The sequence below is a fragment of the Rhea americana genome, unplaced genomic scaffold (genome assembly GCF_003343005.1).
Source record: "Rhea americana isolate MKP2758 unplaced genomic scaffold, rheAme1 scaffold_39, whole genome shotgun sequence".
In the NCBI taxonomy this organism is placed as follows: Eukaryota; Metazoa; Chordata; class Aves; order Rheiformes; family Rheidae; genus Rhea; species Rhea americana.
In genome coordinates this window covers 3866783-3887111 of record NW_028186523.1, presented here as the reverse complement: position 1 = coordinate 3887111, position 20329 = coordinate 3866783, and the positions used below count along the sequence as shown (strand labels likewise).

At 39.7% G+C, this 20329-nt stretch overlaps 1 protein-coding gene across 4 annotated transcripts in view; it reads right to left on the bottom strand.

Annotated features, from left to right (window-relative positions):
• Positions 1-1691: 1691 nt before the first annotated feature.
• PLAG1 (PLAG1 zinc finger) overlaps positions 1692-20329 on the bottom strand; it is a 32325-nt gene continuing 13687 nt past the window's right edge. For 2 of the 4 annotated variants that reach the window (XM_085313573.1, XM_085313572.1), the window contains 3 exons: positions 8907-9006; positions 5148-5506; positions 1692-4566 (listed from right to left, as the gene is read on the bottom strand). In XM_085313573.1, the coding sequence (XP_085169699.1) occupies positions 3303-4566; positions 5148-5389 (1506 nt within the window). In that variant the 5' untranslated portion in view covers positions 5390-5506; positions 8907-9006 and the 3' untranslated portion in view covers positions 1692-3302. Of the gene's footprint in view, positions 4567-5147; positions 5507-8906; positions 9007-9399; positions 9457-20329 lie in introns of those variants that run through there. The other 2 variants (XM_085313575.1, XM_085313576.1) reach the window with 2 other exon arrangements.

Genomic DNA, 20329 nt, shown 5'->3' with positions numbered 1-20329 from the left:
CCTGTAAGAAATTTTCTTAAAAGGTTTAGGTTTTCTTTTTGAAAGTGCTATATCTTGTAATATGTGTAACATAGAGGTTGACCAAGCTTTATTTTAAAAAATATTGGCCTATAATACATGTTTAGCTCACTAGGCAAATGATCCTGAAGATATGTACTCTTAACATTCATTATTAGCTTAATAAAGCAATCAGCTCTGGCTCATGTTTCAGTCAGTATATGGTTTTTAAAAACCGCTACTGCCAAATTAACAATAAATCACTCTATTCCACAATTTACTACTAAATAAAGCACAAGCAACAAGTACACAAAAATATATATATTAAAAAAAAAACCTTACTAGAAGTTTAGAAGTTGCACAAAGAGTGGTGCATGATCAGCCAGCCCTCCCCCCTCCCTCAAAGAATCAATCTGAAATCTAGAAAACAGGGTTTAAAAAATGACATTTTAGTAGTGGCCAATAATGACTTCGCCTAAGTAAGATTCGAAAGCACTAACATGTGAATATTGCTTACAGTGTCGATCCGCTTCCACGTAATCATACATCCTAGTTCAGTGGCAAACATACTTAACGTAGCCACCAACCGAAACCCTGACTGAATGAGGTTCAATATCTTGTCTGAGGTCCCTATTTCTCAAGTGAAATGTCTGTCTAACTCTGAAGTGAAATGTCAATCCCTTTTCAGGAAGCTAAGGCACTAAGAAAGTAGTAGAGATTCTGGCTATGTACTAAGAAATGGGTGTTGGCAAAGTGTCTGTTGTTTTTTTTTTATCAAGTCTAATCAGCAACTGAGACTGATAAACAGATGGCACTGTCTTTCGCTAAATGTTAGATACACCACATCAAATCCCTTCAGCAATGTGGCGATTAGTCTGTCAGAATATCCTGCACTGGCAGTGGCAGCAAAGATTAAACTAATTTGCAACACTTGAAGAAGTAACTTCCTCTGCGCCAGAACAGAAACTCCTGACAGATCTGAAATTTGTGACGTGTGTATGTGCAGCCGTATGGTGCCCAGAGCAAACAGCCCTGTCCATCAAGGCTGCAAACGCCTCCCCTGCCTGACAGTCTCGGACACGATGGGCAGACCGGGAGATGCCGAGCGCTCTCTACGCCCCTGGGCTCCAGGGGCAGCGGCAGGTGCTCAGCTCCACACGGGACATAGCCCACTGGAGGAACCAAGTCCATTTACCTTCATCTCCAACTGATGTGAGAGATCGAGAATAAAACCCAGTTCCTCCTCTGTGCTTTTGTGGTTGCTGATTTAAACTAGAATTACATTCTGTTCCATTTGCCTTGTGTTCTGTTTGTCTGTAAGTGTTTTTCTTTCCTTTAAAAAGGTGACAAGAAAAAAGCAATATTGAACAAATCATTCAACTAAAGATGTAAGTAAGCAAGCAATCTGTTTCATAGAAACCAGAGGAAGCAGTCCTGAAGCAGAGCTAAAAGCCCACTTTGAAATAAAATGCTCCTAAGCTCAAAATCTAGGAGTAGTTTGCAAAATTTGAAAAGGTATTTTCCTTATTAATACATCCTTATTTTAATGCCTTTGGAACACAAACACATTTATAAAAATGTTATCTTTCAGTAATAAAATTTAAATACACATATGTATAAAATAGTAAAACTACACCTGCATATTGCTCCTAGAATTAAAAAAAAAAAAAAAAAAAAAAAAAAAGTAGGAGCTACTGATAAAACATCCGGAGCATAAGCTCCTTAAATGGGAACAACTTTTGTTTCTGTGAAGTATATATTTAGTTTAACCACTTAAAACCTTATACGAATACTCATTATTGTTTGAGAGATATTAATGTACTTGGTTTCTATTTTTTAATTCCTTGTACAAAAATGACAAGGAAAAGAACGTTAGTATTGAATTACAGCAAATCTAGTTTGCCTTCATGTAGCACTTTTTTTTTTTTTCTCCTCTTTTGGTTATTAGGGGTTGGGGAATAGAATATATTGTATTAGGTAAAAGTGGTGTAAGCAATATGCTTTTACTTCACTCCTAAGAGTCCTGTCTTTAAATCTTGGCAACGGGAAAAATGTCCCTAACCAAGTACCCAGGTGTAGAAAGCGTGATTAACATCTAACTTGTTGCTTAGGAGGACATAACACACCATGTAACACAACTGAAAAAATCATTCCAATAAAAAAAAATGGTATTTGCAAATTTACATTCACTCTCTGACTGCACACTAGTATTGAACTGACAATAGATAAACACTTTCTGGCTGGACTTGATCCACCCTTTGGCGGTGGCTGCTGGGAGAAGACTGATGCCTACAAATGTGAATATACTATTGGAAGATTCCTATGCAGTACTCTTTCTATGCTACTAAAGAGAAAAACAGCAAGTTAAGAAGTAAAACAAAAACTGCGACAAAATATTCTGCATTACTAAATTACAACACTTTTATATTTCAAGATCAGCCATTGTTTTTGCCTGTTTCCCTCTACAAGAGTCTTGAAAGCACAACACAGTTCCAATTTCAACTGGAAACATTTGTCATTTAGCAAGCAGAGATTCTCTCAAATCCTGTTATATCATGGTTTTAAAAAATTAAACTAAATGTCTTTTCTTCCAATATTTCTAACAGGCCCCAGCAATTTAAGCCAGAAAATGGCCAAATTCTTAACATCTTTTATAATGACTTCAATACAAGTCAAAATGTTATATATATGTACATGTGTATATATGGACGTGTATATATACACATACATTTTCAGAAAAATCTGATTTATATATCTCTTTTAAAAATTTAGATTTGTCATAATAGAACAGATCAGATGTTGCCATTTGGGAAGGTTTTTTTTTTTTTTTTTGGAAAGGGATTAGGGATGGAGGTTCCATTTTTTTCCCCAAATCTTCAGGAATCTGTGCGATATATATTTTAACTGGATTATTAGAAAATATTAAAGTATATAAAAGGTAAAAATGGTAGTTCTACCACTGAAATCCACAAAACAGAAGGACTGATACAGTTGAAAAAGTTTTTTAAAAGTATGAGTGTAAAAAGTTTGGTAGGGATGACTTTCTATTGAATATTTTAAGTGTGTCAATTGGCAGTGAAAATGAAAACAATACAATGAGACTTTTTTAAAAAACAAAGTAAACAGTTGAGAATAAACACTTTCAAAACATTTTTAAAAAGTTAATTTAAATTTCTTACTGGCTTCATGAGATCGGTACTGTACAAAAGTAGAGAATTTATAATGTCTTATCGTAGGCACTAAGTTAAAAATGGTCACCTAAGGCATTTCTACAAATAGACAGTAATAAGCCAGCTTTGTACATCCTATTGGAAAGCTTGATGAAATCGTGGTAGGGTGGTGGTTGTGCTTAGACTGCTTGTGAATGCTGCTGACAATGAGTGCAGAGACCCAAGACCTATACTATTGCTAGGATCTTGTGGATCCTGTGTTTGTGGTGGAAGTTGAGTCATAGAAGAATGTGCCTCCTCTTGCGTATAACTCATTCCAAGGTTTCCCACTGAAACGGAAGGATTATAGGGAGGGCCATTTACAGGTATGAAGTTGAACAGCTGAGAAAAGTCCAATGATGGGGTGTTTAGAGGTTCGCTAATAGAAACGGAGCTCTTGGAAAGGGAAACCTCCCCAGACCCATCATCTAGCGGCCCTACTTGTGGATCCAGCCCTAGTTTTGATGAAGATGCTTGAGAATCCTGGGATGAAGAAGGCATACCACTTTGCAACTCCATTAAGTAACTTTCAATTTCCCCTTTTAATGGCTGTTCTTTTTCAGGCATAGAAATTGCGTATGAGGTAGAACTGAGCGGATATTTCAAAGATAGCTGGTGAGAAGGGTGGACAGATTCCATATCTATTGGACAAGGCATTCCCAATGGTAATGATGTGGCAACCATTTGGTGTGCAGATGCAGAACTCTGCATGGACTGAATCTGAGTGTTGTAGAGATTTAATTGCAAAGTGTTTGTAAATGGCTTTGATGTCAGTTCACTGGAAGGTAAAGACATCACTGGAAGCAGCTCATCCTTAATAGGCACAGAAACATTGCAGGTAAAGGGATCTAGAAGGTCCATTGGCTCTGTTTTGACCTTTAAAAGTTCTTGGTTGTGACTTTTCTTCATGTGGCGTGTTAGGTGATCCTTCCGCCCAAATCTCTGTGCACAATATTGACAGAGGAAGTCCTTTCTTCCAGTGTGCACTACCATGTGTCTACGGACATCCTTTCGGGTGTAGAACCGACGATCACAGTGTTCACACTGGTGTTTTTTCTCCTTCACTCCACCCGATGACTTGCCTGCATGAGTTTTTAGGTGCTCCAGCAGCACTCCTGTGCTTTCAAAAGTCTGCAAACATACCTTACAGGTGAGGTCACCGCTTGTTGCAGCATGCAAAGCCAGGTGACGTTTGAACCCAAGCTTGGTATTGTAGTTCTTTCCACATTCTTCACACTTAAAGGCCTCTTTGTTGGGATTGTGTGTATGTAGGTGATTCTTTAGGTGATCTTTTCGGTGAAACATTTTCTCACAATAATTACACTTGTGGGTTTTCTCAGGAGAATGAGTAGCCATATGCCTTTAAACACAGATATATTCTGTAAGTAATTATTTTGATCAAAAAGACACATGTGTTCATCTTTTAATGGCAGCTAAATACTACACTAAGGTTGCTTTGCAACAGAACCTTTTAACTGAAAGCATGACACTACAAAGACAGTTTGACAAATTAAAATATAGCAAAACACGAGCCATTTCTCTTAAATTGACACTTTAGTTTTTGGTGGTTTTTAGCTACTGTAACAGGGGTATACGGGCAAGTATGACAGTACTTGTGTAAAAGTCCATAGCCAAAAAATTTTTCAGTCCATACTCTTTTCTCGTGACAATTCCTTATACAAATGAAAATTCTATTCTCATTAAAAAACAAACAAACAGAAAACAAAAACAGAAAACAAATTAAGAAACAAAATCAAAGACATTAGCTTGTAAACTTATGTACTGCAATTTAGAATTCTAGAAACAATCCCATGTCTACTTTAATTAACATATCCTCTCTGCAATCAGCTGAAGGCGTACACAAATATATACTTTTACAAGGCTTAACACAGCCAACATAAAATAGATAATATAATCTGAAAGATAAATAGAGTTTAATACCTTAGTAATTTGTACTTAGAAACAAAGGCCTTGGTGCAGTCTTGTTGTGTGCACTTGTAGGGCCTCTCTCCTGTGTGAGAGTATGAGTGAACCTTTAATTTCTCAACACTGTTAAAGGCCTTGTCACACAGTTGGCAAGGAAAGTTTTTTCTTGGTTTGGTTTCACCACGCTTACGTTTCCCTGAAGGGACTTTCTGGGTATCTCTTACTTCTGACAAATCACCAGGAATGACAGTGGCCATCGCAGCCTAAACCAGGCCTTCTTGTTGGACACTTGGGAATTGCCCAACTCCACTAAATGATTTAGCTTTAGATGGCTTCTCAAGTTTCATGTGGTCGTAAAAGAAAGCAAAAGGGGACTGGAAAAAAAAAATAAGAAACAACTAGTTTGTAACTAAACTTAGATTTTGAAGTTTACTTGCTATGTGATGCTTCTGAATAAAACTTAAAAATAAAATTAGGTTCAGCTGGTCTAATGTAATACCTGTAGGTTTCTTTACACTATTTGCTGCAACTTTTAAAACGCATTGCTCAGGATGAACAGATCCACATATGCCCTGAAATCACACCTCACATCTTTCCCCTCAGGCATTGATGGAGAACAGCAAAGTTTCTGCCAGATTACAGGAGGCATCAAACAAAGAACTTACTGCAGAACGTATGAAGATGGCTTTTGGCAGCTTCTGATTTCAAAGGAATTAAAGCTGTGCCTGTGGTGTTTGTACATACACACACACATGCACAAACACATGCACATACACAGTTATCAAAATGAAAAATTTTAAGTCCTGAAATATGACTGTAGGCTTGAAAATCTACATGAAAAGCAGCAGTTACACATTTTGTCTGTCTGAGGGGTGTGCAGCTCATATTCTCTGGTATACCAGCTCATTTTGATTACTGTATATACATGTATGTATGTATTCTAACAAAATGTACACATTTCCAATAATTTTTAATGACAGGTTAAATTCTCCTCTAAACTTATGCTCGGCTAATGAATACTTGTCACAGCAGTAACAGAAATCTCACAGTTTTTAGGTTCTCAGCGCAACCCTGGCAGCACCCGTGCTCCTCACACTACATTGCAAGATGCGAGTGTTGCGCGTGGGGAGGGTTAGCTCAGCTCGGGAGGGAGGCTCTCAGCCCCGCGCGGGGCGTGACGAACCGCGCGCCAAACTCCCAGCTAAAGGAGGTGTCCGACGATCGTGTACGATCCGTTGGCAAGAACCGGGCCGGGCGGCTGCGCGGGGCTGTGGCCCCCGTGCTGGCCCGGCTGCCCCCGCGCAGCGCCGGGGAAGCCGGCAGCTGTTGGGACAGGTGGAGCGGGGCCGGCCGGAGCCGGGCGAGGAGCACCAGGCCACAGCTGCTTCAGCCTCACGCCACTGCCCCGAAAAACAAAACAAATCCTTCCCCACTGGCAGCCAGGGGAGGCTGGACGGCTTCGCGGCCCTTTGCTGCAGCTGCCCGCTCTGCCCCGCGGAGCCCGGGCTCCGCGTGGTGCATACGCGGGGAGCAAACTGCTGGGGAAAAGGAGCCGAGGAGGGCACCGCGCGGGTGCAAGCGGTGCGAAAATCAATAATCGCTGCGATAGCCCCAGCCTGGCAGGGGCTGCGAGGAAGGCAAGGCCGCGAGCTTCCCGGTGTGCGGGAGGCGAGGAGGGCTGGGGCAGGGAGGGCGAGGGGGGAAGGGGAGGTGCCTCTTTAATATCTGCCTGTGCATTTTATGAATGCTTCGGATTGAGATTTCCATTTGAAACGCATATACAGAGTATGTCTTTGTCTGTGCCTCTTCCTCCCGCCTCCCCATAACTTTTCCCTTGTCTTAATAAGAGGAAAGAAATACTGGCAGATCAAGATGGAAATCTGCTACTTTTCAAACCCTATAATCTTTGAATAGCAGATTACACTACATTCTTAAATCACAAACATTTCGTAAGACCCCCTTCTCCCCCTCCCCCCAAATTTTATATGAAACCACTAATCTTTTTAAAGATATCCAGACACAGAAAAGGTGTTTCTTTAAGGACCCTTATTATTTTAGTCTTGTTTCTGACTTGTTCCAACTCATGGGATGAAGCTCGAGGACAACCACCCCATGAGTGGGAACATGCACAAGCCTTCAAAGAATCAGCTTAATTTTAGTTCCTGTCTTTCAAGGAACTTTCTAGTTCGTGAGTGAAGAAATGAAACAGTTATTTGGAAACTTGAGACCAAAATGTGTTTCTGCAACAAAAATAGGTGTAGTCAAAAGGAGGATATGATCCATGTAAAAGTTTGACAAATTTACAGATTGAAAGATTTTTCAATGTACACTTTAACCAGAATCTGGTAATAGAAATTAATTGTACTTTCCTGCAAATTAACACTCTGGTCTTCTACACATATTGGCCTGAATATAGAATGAACAGGTCTTAGCCTGTCCTCTCCTGACAAATAAACCCTGGCGAGGGGAAACCCAGCTCACTTGATGCTTGCACGTGGCGTAGCTGTACCGCACAGGAGACCGGCCGCAGGGAGCGGACCTCCCTGCGCAGCCAGGGCAGCAGCTCCGGCTGTCAGCCAAGCAGAAACCACCTACCGCGTCAACAGGCGAAGGCAGGGCCAGGATCCCCCTCTAGCCTCCCTGCCAAATGCACGCCCAGCCTGAGAAGGGGCAGCAGGAGGAGCAGCAAAAGCCCGCGGTTTGCTTTGGGCTAGCGGGATTAACGTGACGGCGCCGGGTCCGGTGTTCAGCAGCAAGCGATCGCTGTGCTAAGGAGATGGCAGGGGCAGGAGGCATGGCGGAGGGCTGAGCTGCCACATGGACGGGGCGCAGCAACGCAGGCAACGAGGATGCAGCTGTGGGGCCAAAGAGGTGCGGGAGCACTGCACAGGGGCTGGGAACATGCAAGGACGGGAGGACGGGGTAAGCTGTAGGACCTTGTAGTAGGGCAGCCGGGAACTGAGCATGCATCGAGCTGGGCAGACGCAGGATATTAGGCCATGCAGAAGGGCAATGGGCAGGGTCTGATGCGAGGCCAGAAGCAGTGTTTGCTGTGGAACAGCGCAGAAGATTTAATTGTCAAAGTTTGGACAACTTTTTGTGTCTGTTCTAAATATGAGGATCACACCTCAGTTTTGAGGCCATCTTATATTCAGGCCAATATAATGTTATTTTCACCTGCTACAAAACTTCAAGTAACCTAGTTGCTGTATCAGATGCAAGTCAGAACATTCATGAGGATAAGGAATTCAAGTTTGTTTTTCTGTGATCAAAATTAATTAAGCTGACTTTGAATTGCGTTTAAGTGTCCTTAAAAATGCATTATTACAACAAATATAATGTAGATTCAATCTTTGACAATGATAGTGTTTTATTAAAAACATGTATGCACTATTATCTCAGTATCACTTCTCTACAGATGAGGTAATTAAGAACTTCATTATTGATCTCTGAATAGCAAGTAACCACTCTTTTTTTTTCTTGTGGATGTATAGACTGAGCAATGGAGATAAAACTTAAAAAAACACTGATCCTCAAATATTACACTTTCCAAAGACCAGCTGAAAGAATTTTATGAGTAATATTGCCTGTTTGTGTCTCAACATATTATCACTTACAATCCTCAATCTTATTGGTGCTTTCAAAACTGCAGGATGAATGACTATATGCAGTATCAAATATAGCAAGCACATTACACAAAAGCTCATATATAACACCATTTTAAAGAAGCATATACTTAAAGCACGATTAAAGCAGCTTCTGTTTAATGCACACCTGATGTTTGCCCACTAAAGTCCTCAGATTTTGGTCTTAACCAGTTCCGCTGACTCTTCTTGGAGGAAACCAGAATCCAGTACTTCCCATTTTTACTGGTCTGAAAAACAAAAGGAAGAATGGACTAGACTCTAGTGAAACCAGCATGTTCAGAAAGCCTGGGATGCGGCAAGACCAGGGGTCAGAAAGAATCAGCAAGGAAAAGTTAAAAGGGATAGATCCAACCCATGCACAAAACATTATATACTGTTAATTATAAACAGTATGAATCAATTGTTCTTGCATTATCAGTAGCAATTATGCACTTTAGGTATACTTACATCATTTCAACTAATGCTATGCTGGATAGTAACATATAAACAGATAAAATTAGACAAATGCAAAGGAGTTTTCAATAAAGTTAAAAACAAACCAAGAAATTCACAGATCACAAATAATCTAGAAATAATAAGAAAAACACATAAAATGCTAGGCCCAGACTTGAGTTTCTTACTCAGAAAAGACTGAATAAGAGAAGATTTCTGGATTAGGCCCAACTTTACTAGAACCTAATGCCTTCATTCTGCTTAATTATACAGGAAATAGCAGCTTAAAAGGTGACCTGCAAAGGAAAATAAAATTAATTAAAAAAAAAAAAAAAAAAAGCCACTTAACGATGTATGNAAAAAAAAAAAAAAAAAAAAAGCCACTTAACGATGTATGTGCTACAGGTAAATTTCAACACAGGGCAAGTCTAGGTGTGCCTGAGCAAATCCAGAGGGCCTTGCTGGAATTTCCATAATTTCTCCTGTTTCCCTTCTCCTATTCTTTTGTAAATATGCAATATGTCTTCCTTTTCTTGCTAGAAGGCCTTCTGGATAACACAGGTATATACTGAAAACATGTTCAGTGCCTCATTGTAGGGGAGAGCTTTATCTCCTTCAACTCTTCCAGGTACCTAAGGACAAAACCCCAAAGAAAGCGCATCTCCTAGGCTCATGATATGTGGCAGAAGCCTTGAAATAATGGAGCATTTCCTCATCCCCAACACTTTCTTATTTCCCATTCACTCCAGTAAAGTATTCTTTATTTTGGTATTGAGTTCAATTTTGCACAGCCCCAATCTCCTCTGCTGGTAAGCATGTATGTGAGTGAACCGGCATGCTTGAACACATATCAAAGGCAAAAGTGCTTCACAGAAACTGGGGGAAGCTTACTGACGGCTAAGAACAGTTATTTGGGGCTTTTTATATACAGGTAAGTAGTACAAACAGCTCCAGCAGCCAAAGAAACCTGAAACCTTTGTTCTCAACGAACATACAAGACGGGACCCAACACTCACCTACTCTTCTGAAGGTTCCAAATTCACTTTATTTTGGAGAAAAATGATGATGACTCCTCAGTCCCTCTCCCAGCAAAACCTTTATAAATCAGTTACCCTACGATGCCTATCTCAACATCTCCCATTATCACAACAAAAAGGAAAAACTTAATTATCCAGATGTTTCTACTCAAGTAGTCCACAATAAATAGCCAATATTTTAAAATGCCACATAAATTTAATGAACTAAGTTCTCATAGATTCAGTCCCTCCACTACTGGTATTGAGAGTACTTCCTGAAAAATAAATAAATAAATAAATAAATTCTATTTAAGATGCTATAATCAACCCTGTTGAACATTTTCTCTTAAATGCTTATGATGTTAAATTCTCACCACATATCTAAGGTATCTTGAGCAAAAAAACAGATGGACTCAGAGATGAGCCATCAGAGGTATGGAAAGACTATCATACCAGGAGAAACTGTAACAATTCCAATCAGTAAATAAGTAAGGTAAAGGCCAGATGTATTTAAAGCATTGAATGGAATGAAGGAGGAAGGTCAGATGCTCATATTTACCACCTTAGAAATACAGCAACATTGCAATGCAGTGGATCCAGATAAGAGGAATGATATACCCACAATTAGCCCAGGATCTGGGCCCAGCTTCTTCAGGACCATTATTAAATCAAAGAGCTTAATAAGATACACATAGAGGAGGAGAAGATTATATGAGTAATGAAAACATCTGCTACTTTTGATGGGATAAAACAAAAACAGAAGACAAAAAAAAATCTTATGCTTTGCAGCAGTAAACCAACTATTGGTTAAAAGACGGTCTCTTTTGGGCAGAATACCAAAGTTGTCTATTACAATTACATTTTTTAGACCACCCTTCTCAGAAGCTTTTGATGCGAAAAATCTCTGAGGCAGAATGCTGGACAAAGATGTACCGTTCTTATAACTGCTTATAGCTACAGTATTACTAACTTTTCTTCTCAGCCAGATGAGTTAGGAACAAGTTTTAATGACATCCAAAGTTTGGATTATTCTCCACATGAAGTAGAGCAGGATCACACTGCAAAATGCATTGTCACAGGTACATGCCTAAAACCTACATGGAAACTAATAACAAAAGAGACTTCTTCTACTCTTCTGTTTTATAATTTATGAGATTGTAATTTGCCAGTTTTTCTATTATCTATGAGGCAATAGTTTCATTAACTCTCCAACTAATTTTAGGTTAGTCAGTACCTGATTTTCTACATCTAAAGAATCAAAGAAAAAAAAATCCTTAAAGTCCTAAGCAAAATCAGTTATTCCTACTTTCTATATTATAAGGAGGAATATTCCCTTTCCAAAATTTGCAAGTAATTTTTAAGAATCTGAAACAACAGCTGCACTTGAAAATGATTTAAAACATGATTTGATACATAAAGTAAAATGATAATAAGACATCAAATGAATAGAACCAACAATCCTCCTCTTAGCTTGCATTTCATATCCTCTTTAGAGTATCCAATCACAATAGAGGAAAACATTAGTTTCATAGTTATGTTCTTTCAAAGACAGCTGTAATGGGTATATAGGGTCTGCCAGTTAGTGTCATTGAATCTTCTATACAGAAGAGCAAATCTAGTTTCAACTACTGAAATTAATCAGTTTGTAAACCAGAGTAATGGTCCTAGAAACATCAGTCATAATAATGATAGAATTAAAGATATCAATGGCATTACAGAGTCATTCTTGGTTTTATATGTTTCTTTAAGGAAACAAAATGAAAAGCGATTACTTACCCTATGGTAACTGTGATTCTTTAAGAAGTGCTGTCCACACAGATCCCCGGTGAGCATGTACTCACATGAACAAGATCAAGTTCTTTGAAGACAATAATGTCCATCCAGGCCGTGACTGCGAACCCTCATGATTATTACAATCAACGGCAGAAGACCAAAGGATGTGCAGCTCCCAGACTGTGCTACGCACATCTAATGCACCTGGCACCAAATGTCTGGGCACCTAATGTGGTGTGTAACAGCAGCAGCTCCAAACTCCGTTTTTTTTGTTGTTGTTGTTGGGTTTTTTTTTTGTTGTTTTTTTTTTAACCTTTGTGCAGGTAAGAGCCATTATATGTGATTATATGTGCGACTACCATCAACCCGTTGCTTTGAGAAGTGGCAGCTTCCAGCTTCAGTGCCTGCTCCCACATGGAAACAGTGTCTGCTGTAATCCTGGCAGTCCTGAACCTGTGCTCCTGTCTCAGGATTTTGGATGTTGGATGAGAGGGACCAGGCAAGTTCGCTGTGCCTCTTGTAAGGGACAAGGTCCTACTTTGGCACAAAGAGGGAAATAAATGGGCAGGGGTTGATGTCCTACCTGCAAGTTGGCTGTGAAGATAGGAAAGTGGAAACACAGACTGACCTCTTGGTTTGGGAAGACAGGAGATGAACATGTGCAACCAGAAAGCCAGGAGCTGCAGCTGCTATAGTGATAATGGAGCAAACTAAGTTTGGGCAGCTCCAAACTAATCTGTCTAAAATTTGCCACTAGTAAAGTATCCTTCAGAATAAGGGACAAAAGATCACTTGTGGAACCTCTATGGAGAATACATCTGGAAGAACCACAACTACTATAGCATAAATAACCATTTTTCTTCTTTTCTGTATCAGGTGACTAATAAGCCATACACTGTTAGGGTGGGAGAGCAGCAAGAATACTGACTGAGAAAATCTGCTCTGTGATATAACGAACAGCCAGTGTGACAGCAGTGGTGAGAGACAGCAGGGGCAGATAAACTGGAGGAAGAGAGAAGCCATATTGGAGAAGGAGAAAGTGAAGAAAGAAACTGTTAATTAATGTGACTGTTTACTTTGGAACAGAAAAGCCAAAAGGGCAGTTAGACAGTTTCCTCATTAGAAAGCAGCAGAAGTGAACAAAAAAACGCCTCACTTGCTTTGCGTGTCTCAACCAGGGCTATCAAAAATTGTGCAAATGTCATCAGAATTACTGAAGATCAAGGAAGCTACTCACAAGTTAAGGCAACCCAAAAAGGAGCACCACTCAGTCTCCTCAACAGCAGGACTTGCTGCTTTCCATGCCTCCCATTAGGCAGTTTCGTTTATGGAAGGTGAAGATTTGACTCCGATCCTCTTGGACACCTCTATTGGGCCAACTGTTGGAAAGGGCTGAAGGCACAAATGGCAAGCTACACGTCTCTACAGAACAGCATGCTAGGACATACTGCCCTGAAAGGCTCAAAGATCACTCCTAGATCAAGGACCATTGTGCCTACTGCACATTTGCACTGAGCCAGATGTTACCTTGAAGCAGTAGGTCTTAGTTCCTCTGACCTCGTGGAAAAATACTGGACTTCCATAGCAAAAGGCTCATCTCAAAATAGCTATGGGTAGCACAAGTTCTAGCTGCCAAGTCTGGGACTTTCAGAAATGCCTTTTAGCTGAGAGCTAACTTTCAGTAAGGGAAGAGCTCTACTGGAAAAGTTGATCCCACTAACAGAGACAGTCAAGCAGATGAGAAAAATCCATGCTTGACTAGCAAAGATGTTGAAGTATTGATGACATTAGGAGTTCATTTCTCAGTCTTGATGACCCCTTCTGATGCAGGGGTCTATGTCACTATTTGTTCTCAACTGGCTGCCTGATATTTGAACAGCATGCCATTTTTTAATAGAAACAGTCAGTGAACCCTGTTCATCTTTGATGCCTAGGTTAGGTGGATGATCCAGTCTTTGGTAGGAAGATGTTGTACTCTTTGCAATTTGTTGCTCACTGGAGTGAGGCAGTGGGAGGGAGAGTAATAGGAGGATCTGCGTCCTGCTACATACAGAAACCCAGGCTGAGACTTTGACCCTGGAGGACTGAAGGAGGAAGAAAGGACATTGTTGGAGTGAGACTGTTAGCAAGAAGGTGGCCTTACCTAGGCCAGAAGAGGCTTGCACTTACAGCTTCACAAAGTAGTACTTTACTTAATTTTCTCCCTGCTTTATTGTGTAATTTGAAAGAAATATGAACAGTAAGCAACATGTACACACATGTTTCTCCCCTAAGCAAAGAAGACACCTGGCACGACTATCTATAAATGAGGCACTGCCAAATGGCAGAAGGGACAGATTTCAAATCTTGGAGCCCAGCATTTGGCCATCTTGGACTTTTGTATGGGAGGTAAAGAGAAGAAGGAAGCTAACATATATATTACCTTACACTAGCAGAGAATCAGCTGGAGCTTTCTTACGTGCTGTTCTCTCACAAGTTTACAAAGAGATGTGAAAAAACCCAAGGATCTACACTGGGGTCATGGAGGTAGTGAGACAGAATTGAGAGATGAGTGAAGTCACTTGGTCTTTTGGATTTTTGGACAACATTTATTGTAAAAGGTTCAAAGATGCAGGTGCTGGCCCTACTGTAGAGCAGTGCTGTGTTTCATTTAAAGTGGGCACATTCACATATGCAAATTAATCAGAAAAAGAAAGTTTTTTTTTTTTTGTTTTTTGTTTTTTTTTTTTACAAGGCTGTATATATTTTATCTTGAACTTCAGTATTTCTCCTTAGAGTATAGGAAGATGGGTTCAGAAGAATGCTTTTCCATGGATTCAAATTCTAGTCTACAATATACATAAGTAGCTGAGTGAGTGTGAATGGATGGCAATGAGGGCACATACAGACTGCAGGAAAATAAAATATAAAAAAAATCAAGAACATAGCAGGAGAATTGCCTAAGAAAACTAACGTAAAAAATTGAATGATACAGGCAAAACAATGAAAATATCTACCCAGTGATCTTAGGTATAAACATAAGAATGACTTACAGATAATAACACATCAGACTTAGCCCCCAGGTAGACTGCCTAACAGCTAAAACACAATGAATTAGCATAACCACTGAAACTAGAAGCATGCAATCATTCTAGTCTTCTGTTAGTGGCACAGTACAAATCTCTTTTGTGTGCAGAACAGTGATTATGCTGTAAAGAGTACTATGTATGAAGTAGAAAAATGCAAGAATTAAGATATTTACCAAAATTTTACCAAAGACTTTGTTGCTTAGCAAAACAGATAAACTTTCTGGAATTGCATAAAATCAAGGGGGGGGGACTCTGATCCATCTCTTTCAAAATAGTGTCAAACAGGGGTACCAAGGGAAATGAATGGACTAAAATGGCCCATACCATTTTTTACCTGGGCAGTAAGTATACAGGTTCCACTGCTAAACTTTTTAAAAAATATACATACCTCTTACTATTTAAGAAAACGAGCATCTGGTTAAAGGGAACTACAGTAATTTATCAAACCAATGCCTGCTTTCTAAAAAAAAAAAAAAAAAAAAAAAAGAAAAAGCTGCTATGGGACAGCCATTCTATGAAAATACATATAGGTTTTCCTCCAAAACAACATTTCTTTTTCATGATCATAAGAATATTCGCAATTTTTAAAGCTGTACTAAGGTCACAAAATTTTGGATTACTAGTATGTGAATATTAGAAAATAACTTATTTTTATAAAATGCTACAGTACAAGGAATATTACATAACCTTTTCAGAATATTAAAAAAATACTCTACCATGTCTGCTTTTTTTCTTCTTCTTAATTTTTGGAAATGCAGAACAGGAATTTATGAAAGTTTATTTTATCATGACCTAATACTCTGTAATTAGAAAAAAAAATCACAATACTATCCAGCATCTTTTTGTAGGCTTTCCATGTTTCAAATTACTTAGGTCCACTTTAAAGCTTGAGAGCTCAGTTTTGGTTAATAAATGTTCCAAAGGATTCCCGATTACATACTAAATTAAAGGAAACAAGAGCTCCCTAGAATTAACCCATCTGATGTTTGCGGTTTTATGGGCTTTTTAAGAATCTCTATGGCACTGCATAGATGTGTTTCCTAAAAATATTGGAGAGGCTGTGATACAAATAACGTCAGTGGTGTAATTACTGTTAGAATGCTTAAAATCTGCAAAAGGGCTTTTATATACTTTTGAATCAAAAAAAAACCCCTTAGAATAACCTGCCAAAATCTATTTTTAAACTGATGATGCTTCTGTGAGAGCAAACTTTTGGTTACTATATAATTTGCATCTAGAAACATGTCATTTTTATTATAAACCCTAACCAAAAGCAAATTCTGTACATGGATATGTAAACATAACAAACCTCCAAAAGGTACCCATCAGACTATATACCACTATCATGAAGATGAATTCATTGATATAAGTGAGAAGTATTATTTTCCATTTTCCCAGAAGTAAAGCAAGGCGCTCCTAGGATCTTGTAAGGACGCAGGAATAGGCGTATGGGCCAGATTAAAGGTTCATCTAGCCCAATATTCTGTCTTCTATCTTCTGTAGATACATAGGGAAGAGTTAGAAAAAGGTCATGAGTATCTAATATTTCTCTCTAATACCCTCCTTCAACTATTCTGACATCAGGGACTTCCAGAACCAGGTGCGGTTTCTATTAATTCAGCAACTCCCAGCAAATCACCATTCCAAGCAATAGTTCAGGCTCCCCTTGGAAGTCGCATCAATTTCTAACACCTACAGCACTCTCCAGAAAGGAGCCTCACAGGTCACCCTGCACACTACCACTTCCTTTTGTAGGCTCTGAAGCTAACTTTAAGTAACTACACGATCTTGCTTTGAAAGGCAGTGGTCAGACTATCCTCTCCCTTCCTCTGCAGGTCTCTGGTCAAACACCAGATCTCTATGTCATCGTCTTCAGGTCATCTCCTCTCCAGACAGAAGTCCCAGTTCACATAAGTGTTCCCCACAAGGAAGCCAAACCATTTAGCTCATCAGTCTTGCTGACCTAACCCTTCTCTGAGCCTCTTCCATCTCTAACATACTCATTTGGAGATGAGGGCACCAAAATGGCACACAGTATTCGATGCATGTGAACCACAGGTTTATACACTGTCATAATGACATTCTCCATTTTGTTCTCTATTTCTTTCCTAAATCTTCCTAACATTTAGGCTGTGTTTTGGTGACCAGTGTGCTGATTACCCCACAGAATCATCATCCACAATCCCAAAATCTTACTCCTGAGTGGTAATTTCCAGCTCAAATTCATCATTTCATATGAGAAATCTGGACTGTTCTGACCAGTTCTTCCTCACTTATCTGGCCTGAATTTCATCTCTGACTTTGTTGCTCAGTCCCTTAGCACTGTCCTTCTACAGCTCTTCGTAGCTGGCTTTCTTCCTCATAGCAAACTTACTTACACAATTGTTCATCCCCTTATCCATATTATTTACAAATGGGATGAACTACCACAGACTTCTGTGGAACAAAGTTGGGACACTCCCTTAATTGAGAACTGACTTTTTATTTACACCTTTTGATCCTATCTTTTAATGTCACTCATCCATGCAAGTACCTTCCCACTTGCATTATGGCTGCTTAGTTTCCTTAAAAGCCTTTGATGCAACTTACTTGGCTTTCTAAACCAAAGTATCCACGTTCTTGCTGATGCCTCCAAAGAACTCCACTAGAACCTTAAGGCGAGACTCTCTCACAAATGCTAGTTTAACTCTTCCCAAATAATCATACCTGCCCAAGTGGCCACCATTCCATTCTTCATCATAGTTTTTACCAAATAGCCTTACACAGATTTCAGATTTGCCTAGTACGGACCTGTAGTTCCCTTGGCCTTTCTTGAAATGGTGATCTTACATACTACATTTCAGAAGATATTTCTAAATGTGCACCCCTTAGGATGTACAATTTAAACAATATAATTAGGTTGTAGAGCATGACAAGATAGAATAGGAAGCTGGTTGTAAGTTTTGCTTTTTGAGACAGTCCTGTAACTTGAACTATAACATAAGATGTTTTTAACAGTTTCAATAACCAGTCAAGAAAAAGGGGTTCTGGTGCTCAAGTCTGGTAGGTGGAAATCACAATGACCTTCGTGAACTCAAGCTCTCACTCACAAATTTCAGCATACAACATAATTTTGTACAGCTAGCAATCTCTATTCTAGAGGTAGTCAGAGCTGACATAGCACAGGAAAAAGCAGCCACCAGTCATACGGCTTTGTGCTGTGCTCACAAGTTAAGCTGGAAAAGTAAAACTTACCAAAGAGCTCAGTAATTTCACTTGAAGGTCTGCTATGCAGACAGCACAAAGGAACTGGCTGTACTGGAGAAATTAACGGGGTGCCAGAAGGCAGGGACAGGTTTTAAATAGCAAAGTCTGTAAAATAAGCATGGACTAGGAGTCAGAAAATATTGGACTACAATAATCCAACTAGTGATTGATCATTTGGGCTTGGACAAATCCTCTATCCTACCTCAATTTTTGCCTGCTGTAAAACAAGGATAATGCTTACCTGTATCGCTAACACAAGCCCCCAAAAGGGCAAGATGATGTGAGGAAGTGTTTGAAAAATTGCAGTGGCACATTCAGGCCGGAGAGAGGTTAGGCTAGATGGTCAGAGACTCACATTTGAGACAAATATACAACTCAAAATGGAGAGATATAAAGTCACTGAGAGAAAAGGGAGTCTTTCCAGCACATATGCCACATACTGAGTTTACATGGTAACTCTATACAGCAGTCCAAAGAACGTAGCAGAAGCCCAGTCCTGCCCTTAATCACACAGTCTGAACAACACTGCCTGGGGGTGAAAACTGTGACAAGGTTTAGCCCCGTCTTTTTTTTTTTTTTTTTTTGTTTTTTAGGATTTTTTTTTTTTTTTTTTTTTGGTAACCTTGGATTTTCATATGATTTATTGGTGCTACTCCAATTAAAATGCTGGTCTTGATTTCTGCGGTTCCTCTGCCCCTCATCCCAACCCCCCAAAAAAGACAAAAAGTAAGAAAGAATGTCCAATTTCCAAGCAGCAGCAAATCTTCTAACACACCCTATTGTTGAGAAACTGCTGCTCTATCTGAAAAGAAAATAACTTGATAGATTACTATAGCTTTACATTAAATAAAAAGCATCACTTACATTTAGTCAAGATGGCCTTTGCTACTACTGCTGTAGCTCTGATGCTGGATGATTGTATCAAATGACGCTACAAGCTAAAATACAAAAACCTTAGGAAAGGATAACTGGAGATACAGAATATTTAGAGTAAAAATAAAATATATATTCTGAGATAGATGCAATGGGTTCTGCTGTATTAAGCCTCAGGTAATACTCCATTATTTGTGCACATGGGGGGGGGGGGGAGAGACAGACAGACAGGCAGACAGCATTCAGAGAGCATGGAGTAAAGGACAATCTCCAGTGACAGAACAAAATCCTTTCTGAACTGGTCGGTAAGCGCAGCAAAGTTGTTATTAACAGGCCTTTCACAACTTGCACAGCTCCAGTATGGAATATACTTTCAATTCAAGTCACATGTACCAGCTTTGTCTACACAATGATTTTAACGTACACGTAATTACTTTATTCTGATCACAAAGATTTCACAGAGTATTTCCAAGCCATTCTGCTAGGAGAGCATCCTTGCTAAGGAGGTAAGTACGTAGCCCTGCACTGGCTCCAGCTTCCTGTTCAGTACTTTAAGTGGTTCATTCACAGCGCTTCGTTCCCGTTTGTCATGCAGCGTGTTTTGGGATGCCTGCCAGAATCTATAAGAATTTTGAGATTTGATGTCAAATTTACGGACGGTTAAAAGCAGTCATGCATGATTTACAGCTACACATGATTGAACATAGTGGAAGGAGATGAAGCCAGGCAGTTAGTATCCAGAACAGTCACCTGGAGCATAATTTTTTGATTCAGGTGACTGGCAATAAATACTAGGTTCAGGCAGCAAAAGTAGAACTTCCTAGAAGTCTGTACAGCTTTTGCCCTGGAGCTGCACCAATAGAAAACTAATCTGGGAACTCCTATCAGCGTGATGAAATGTCATAACCGCGTAGATAGTCACCAAACATCTTTACCATTAGTCATGAGTAATCAGCCTATTACTGGCAGGGCAACTGAATCAGGAAGGCTCACAGTAGCACAGGGAGGTTGCTCCATGTCATGTCACTGTACCAGCAGTCACAGATAGCTTTGAAGGGATAGGGTTCCCAATTGGCACAAAACAGCCTGCAAGACACAAACCTGCCCCCCCTATCCTGTCTACACCTCCCCCAAACACACAG